Raw genomic sequence first — 6000 nt, 5'->3', positions numbered from 1 at the left:
TCCCATATACCATATGTTCTGAGAATGCTGAGACGTCCAATCAAAAGGAATTTGCATACAGTAAACAAATAGGGTTGAGTTACATGAGTCACATTTTCAAGAAATTGAAAATCATTTCTTATATTAAATTGAATAATAATCCTTTATAATTACTGAGGAATTTGTAATAAGACCCCCTACACATATAGATTGCTAACAAAAAATGCATATACATTCACCCACACACATACATTCAACCATTCCCAGACTAACGCTGAAAGGAGAGATTTTTCCTTTTGTAAATGTTTGTGTCTTTGAGAATTAGGAAAACAGTGTCTATTTAAGGTACAGAATATAGGATACACTTTGGAAAATCCTGTGATAAAGTCAAAAACATTATTTTCTTAATCACCTCTTTTCTAGAGCTGATGAGTCAATCACAGTCTTAAAAGATGACTAAAAAAAAAGAATACACACACAGAATAGAGTAGGAAAATAATTTTCAAACTATCAACCTTTTATTTAACAAAAGCAACAGTTGGAACATTTCCAGATCTTACAGTATATATTTGATATAAAAATAAGGAATTCTCCAAAATATGTATTAAAAATAGTTTTATGAATCTAAGTACACAGAATATTTATCTTACATTTCAGTCACCCAAAACAACAGCTTGTGGTCTCCTCCAATTGCACAGAGTGGGAGAGTCCTATGCCAGGAAAGGCCAGATCCAACAGCTACAGAACCAATGAGGATGGGCTATAAAATATGCGAAGAATTAAAGAAGCTCAATACATTACCAACATTAATAAATAAAAACTACCTTTCAAAAATAAGAAATCCATTGAAAAACTGTCTTTGTTTATAGTGGGAACAGAATTAAAAAACTGTGCTCCCTTGTAGGTGAAATACACGTTATTTGTTTGCAGTTGGCTGGAATGAAGGATACAAATAATCTATGAATAATTGGCGCAGTCCAGATGCAAACATTTTTGCAATCTAAACCAAGCAAGCAAACAAAATTATTACATTTAAATGAAGGAGGAAATAGAAGAAATAAAATGCTTCTTGCATGAATACTGGCAAACAGTGTTACCACTGGTGACTTAACCATCAAAAAATGCTTTCTTTTTCCAATTTAAGCAGGTAACAGATATTCATAAATATTTTAGTTACACATTACAGATTGGGGGGCTGTACGTAGAAAAGTAGAATACACAAATTTAAAAACACATATGCCACCAAACATCTCCACATTACCTGAGGGTGTCCTAAATGATGAATTTGAAACTGGCTGGCCATTTTGCCAGGATAACCAGTGGTTGCAAACAAGTTTTCATTAATTGTGGACCATCTAAGAAAAGACGAAGGATGAAAATCAGTACAGAATCCTACCCTACAAACAACTACAAGCTTTTCTAAAATTGATTATTTCTTTTTTATACAAAAGTGATAATTTTATAACCCTATATTTCATAATATGGCTTTGCAATCAGACTGGGAATTCCAGGGAAGTTAGCTATAAATATTTTCTCATTCTGTGAGTATTTATTAAGTGCTTACCACGTGTCACTTTGTTAAATTTCAAAGATTAGCAGTTCCTTTCTTACAACCAAAGGGCTGACAGTATGGCAGGAGATATAAACAAGGAATCAGACAGACAGAAAATATTTCACAGTACATTAAAAAACCTCACACATTTAATATTCTTATTGACATGTGTTTTAAAGTTAGCGATAAACTTATGAGGTTAAACTCCTTGGAATGATGTAAACACCCAGAATATACAGATGTTTAAATATTCAAGTATTAAAGCATCATAGACACTGGAATACAATGAATCAATGAATGATCAAGTGTTGATGGAGCTCCAGCAACAAGACTGGCACTACAGTAAGTGCAGGAGGGGAGCTACGGGGTGGGGGGGAAGGCTAAGGTCTAGTTAATATTTTAATGTGTGGCAGATATTATTAGTTGCTTGTCCAACAGCCAGCCATTTTGCCCTTTTCCTGTGCTAACTGAACCCCAATTACGTTCTGGGACAGTGTGTCTAACCCCAAGGGATGAGACACAATTGGTATAAGGCAAAGACAGCAATCCCCAATAAAAGGGGAGTGCTCCTTCCTTGCCTCTTATTTTTTGTTTTTTTTTTTGAAGAATTTTATTGAAATATAATTGACATACAATAAACTGCATATATTTATTTTTAAAAATAGTAACATCTTTTTTATGAACTTTTATTGAGATATAATTGACATTCAATAAACTGCATATATTTAAAGTGTACAATTTGGTATTTTTTTTCTTATTAGTAATGTATATATGGCAATCCCAATCTCCCAACTCATCCTATCCCAACTCTCCCCCCCGCCCCCAACTTTCCCCCCTTGGTGTCCGTTTGTTCTCTACATCTGTGTCTCTGTTTCTGTCTTGCAAACTGGTTTATCTGTACCGTTTTTCTATATGCTGCATATATGCATTAATATACGATATGTGTTTTTCTCTTTCTGACTCACTTCACTCTGTATGACGGTCTCTAGGTCCATCCATGTCTCTAAAAATGACCCAATTTCATTCCTTTTTATGGCTGAGTAATATTCCATTGCATATATGTACCACATCTTCTTTATCCATTCATCTGTTGATGGACATTTAGGTTGCTTCCATGACCTGGGCTATCGTAAACAGTGCTGCAGTGAACACTGGAATGCATGTGTCTTTCTGAATTATTGTTTTCTCTGGGTATATGCCCAGTAGTGGGACTGCTAGGTCACATGGTAATTCCATTTTTAGTTTTTTAAGGAACCTCCATACTGTTCTCCATAGTAGCGGTATCAATTTACATTCCCACCAACAGTGCAAGAGGGTTCCCTTTTCTCCACATTCATTGTTTGTAGATTTTCTGATGATGCCCATTGTAACTGGTGTGAGGTGATACCTCATTGTAGTTTTGATTTGCATTTCTCTAATAATTAGTGATGTTGAGCAGCTTCTCATGTGCCTCTTGGCCATCCGTATGTCTTCTTTGGAGAAATGCCTGTTTAGTGTACTGTCCTTCCTTGTCTCTTGAAACATTAAAGTCTATTTTATCTGAAAAGAGTATTGCTACTCCAGCTTTCCTTTGATATCCATTTGGATGGAATATCTTTTTTCTATCCCCTCACTTTCAGTCTGTTATGTGTCCCTAGGTCTGAAGTGGGTCTCTTGTAGACAGCATATATATGGGTCTTTTTTTTTTTTTAAAATAAATAAATTTATTTAATTATTTATTTATTTTATTGGCTGTGTTGGGTCTTCATTGCTGCACACAGGCTTTCTCTAGTTGCGGCGAGTGGGGGCTACTCTTCCTTGTGGTGCACGGGCTTCTCATTGCGGTGGCCTCTCTTGTTGAAGAGCACGGGCTTCAGGAGCGTGGGCTTCAGTAGTTGCAGCACATGGGCTCAACAGTTGTGGCTCACGGGCTCTAGAGCACAGGCTCAATAGTTGTGGCACACGGGCTTAGTTGCTCCGTGGCATGTGGTATCTTCCAGGGGCAGGGATCGAACCTGTGTCCCCTGCATTGGCAGGCAGATTCTTATCCACTGTGCCACCTAGGAAGTCCTGGGTCTTGTTTTTGTATCTATTCAGCCAGCCTGTGTCTTTTGGTTGGAGCACTTAATCCATTTACATTCAAGGTAATTATCGATATGTATGTTCCTATTGCCATTTTCTTAATCGTTTTGGGTTTGTTTTTGTAGGTCCTTTTCTTCTCTTGTGTTTCCCACTTAGAGAAGCTCCTTTAGCATTTGTTGTATGTCTGGTTTGATGGTGCTGAATTCTCTTAGCTTTTGCTTGTCTGTAAAGCTTTTGATTTCTCTGTTGAATCTGAATGAGATCCTTGTTGGGTAGAGTATTCTCAGTTGCAGGTTCTTCCCTTTCATCACTTTAAAATATATCATGACACTCCCTTCTGGCCTGCAGTTTCCGCTGAGAAATCAGCTGTTAACCTTAGGGGAGTTCCCTTGTATGTTATTTGTCGTTTTTCCCTTGTTGCTTTTAATAATTTTTCTTTGTCTTAAACTTTTGTCAATTTGATTACTATGTGTATTCGAGTGTTTCTCCTTGGGTTTATCCTGCCTGGGACTCTCTGCGCTTCCTGGACTTGGGTGGCTATTTCCTTTCCCATGTTAGGGAAGTTTTCAAGTATAATCTTTTCCAATATTTTCTTGGGTCCTTTCTCTCTCTCTTCTCCTTCTGGGACCCCTAAAATGTGAATGTTGGTGCATTTAATGTTGTCCCAGAGGTCTCTTAGGCTGTCTTCAGTTCTTTTCATTCTTTTGTCTTTGTTCTGTTCCGTGGCACTGATTTCCACCATTCTGTCTTCCAGGTCACTTAGCCATTCTTCTGCCTCAGTTATTCTGCTATTGGTTCCTTCTAGTGTATTTTTCATTTCAGTTATTGTATTGTTCATCTCTTTTACTTTATTCTTTAATTCTTCTAGGTCTTTGTTAAACATTTCTTGCATCTCCTCCAGTTTTTTTCTGAGGTCCTGGATCATCTTCACTATCATTATTCTGAATTCTTTTTCTGGAAGTTTGCCTATCTCCACTTTATTTAGTTGTTTTTCTGGGGTTTTATTTCGTTCATCTGGTACAAAGTCCTCTGCCTTTTCACTTTGTCTCTCTGTGGCTGTGGTCTTCGTTCCCAGGCTGCAGGATGATATGTTCTCCTTGCTACTGCTGTCTGCCCTCTGGTGGGTGAGGCTATCTAAGAGGTTTGTGCATGCTTCCTGATGGGAGGGACTGGTGGGTAGAGCTGGGTGTGGCTTTGGTGGGTGGAACTCAGTAAAACTTTAATCCGCTTGTCTGCTGATGGGTGGGGCTGATTTCCCTCCCTGCTGGTTGTTTGGCCTGAGGTGACCCAGCACTGGGCTAATGGCTGAATCCAGGAGGGCTCCCACCAATGAGTACTTCCCAGAACTTCTGCCACCAGTGTCCTTGTCCCCACAGTGAGCCACAGCCTCTGCAGAAGACCGTCCGACACTAGCAGGTAGGTCTGGTTCAGTCTCCTATGGGGTCACTGCTCCTTCCCCCTGGGTCCTGGTGTGCACACTACTTTGTGTGTGCCAAGAGTGGAGTCTCTGTTTCCCCCAGTCCTGTGGAAGTCCTACAATCAAATCCCGCTGGCCTTCACAGTCTGATTTTCTGGGGATTGCCAGACCTCCAGGTTGGGAAGCCTGACATGGGGCTCAGAACCCTCAGTCCAGTGGGTGGATTTCTGTAGTATAATTGTTCTTCAGTTTGTGAGTTGCCCACCCAGTGGTTATGGGATTTGATTTTATCATAATTGTGCCCCTCCTACCATCTCATTTTGGCTTCTCCTTTGTCTCTGGATGTGGCATATCTTTTTTGGTGAGTTCCAGTGTCTTCCTGTCGATGACTGTTCAGCAGTTAGTTGTGATTCCAGTGCTCTTGCAAGAGGCCTCACCTCTTATTTTGGACAATGTGCTATAAAGTGACAGTGCCTGGAACTCTGGTAGTCATCTTGTGACTGCGAAGCAACAAGCCAAAGCCTTGCTGCTGAGGATGGCAGAGGGAAAGGTCTGAACTCTTAATGACATCAATGAGCTACTAAACCAATCCTGAGATGACCTCCTCCAGACTTAAGTACTGTAGTTCATTGATTTTATTCTTAGCAACTGGAAGAAAAACTTTTTAAATTGAAGTATAGTTGATTCACAATATTGTGTTAGTTTCAGGTGTACGGGACAGTGATTCAGTTCTAAGTATATACACACACACACACACACACACACACACACACGTATATATATGTATTTCTTTCCCTTATAGGTTATTACAAAATATTGGGACTATTTCTTTGTGCTATACAGTAAGTCCTTGTTGGTTATCTATTTTATAAATAGTAGTGTGTATATGTTAATCCCAACCTCCTAATTTATCTCTCTCCCCCCATCCCACTTTCCCCTTTGGCAACCATAAGTTTGTTTTCTATGTCTGTGACTCTACAGTCTGTTTTTT

General features: G+C 39.0%; 1 protein-coding gene across 1 annotated transcript in view; it reads right to left on the bottom strand.

Moving 5' to 3' along the window:
• Nucleotides 1-478: 478 nt before the first annotated feature.
• Nucleotides 479-6000, bottom strand: part of NUP37 (nucleoporin 37) — a 51525-nt gene continuing 46003 nt past the window's right edge. Inside the window, exons 9-10 of the mRNA XM_057742290.1 lie at nt 1241-1334; nt 479-739 (exon numbers count right to left, since the gene is read on the bottom strand). Coding sequence (XP_057598273.1) covers nt 626-739; nt 1241-1334 — 208 coding nt within the window. The 3' untranslated portion in view covers nt 479-625. The remainder of the gene's footprint in view (nt 740-1240; nt 1335-6000) is intronic.

Source organism: Hippopotamus amphibius, chromosome 7 (assembly GCF_030028045.1).
Source record: "Hippopotamus amphibius kiboko isolate mHipAmp2 chromosome 7, mHipAmp2.hap2, whole genome shotgun sequence".
NCBI classification, from domain to species: domain Eukaryota; kingdom Metazoa; phylum Chordata; class Mammalia; order Artiodactyla; family Hippopotamidae; genus Hippopotamus; species Hippopotamus amphibius.
The sequence above is the reverse complement of the archived record's forward strand: the minus strand, read 5'-3'. Positions and strand labels throughout refer to the sequence as shown.